This window comes from Morone saxatilis, unplaced genomic scaffold (assembly GCF_004916995.1).
Source record: "Morone saxatilis isolate NCDOM2014 unplaced genomic scaffold, NCSU_SB_2.0 Contig4, whole genome shotgun sequence".
In the NCBI taxonomy this organism is placed as follows: Eukaryota; Metazoa; Chordata; class Actinopteri; family Moronidae; genus Morone; species Morone saxatilis.
Genome location: NW_023339984.1, coordinates 16938514 through 16938819, shown reverse-complemented (window position 1 = coordinate 16938819; position 306 = coordinate 16938514). Strand labels below are relative to the sequence as shown.

The 306-nt window shown below is 45.8% G+C and overlaps 1 protein-coding gene across 1 annotated transcript in view; it reads left to right on the top strand.

Moving 5' to 3' along the window:
• LOC118338527 (serine/threonine-protein kinase DCLK2-like) overlaps positions 1 to 306 on the top strand; it is a gene marked incomplete in the record, with an annotated part of 15318 nt that overhangs the window by 12659 nt on the left and 2353 nt on the right. The window contains 1 exon segment of the mRNA XM_035675838.1: positions 142 to 288. Coding sequence (XP_035531731.1) covers positions 142 to 288 — 147 coding nt within the window.

Sequence of the window (306 nt, the reverse complement as noted above, 5' to 3'; positions counted from 1 at the left end):
TCTTCTTCTTCTTCTTCTTCACTTCTTTCTGGTTCTATTTCTACTTGCTGTTTGTTTCTTCCAGCTCATGCAAATAAAGAGTATAAAGAAATATTTAAAGATTTTAGATAATTACTGTTTTCTTGCCTCGACCTCCTTCAGGGTGGCGACCTGTTCGACGCCATCACCTCCTCCACTAAGTACAGTGAACGTGACGCCAGCGCCATGGTGTTCAACCTGGCCGGAGCCATCAAGTACCTGCACCGGATGAACATCGTCCACCGAGACATCAAACCAGAGAACCTGCTGGTACACACACACACACAC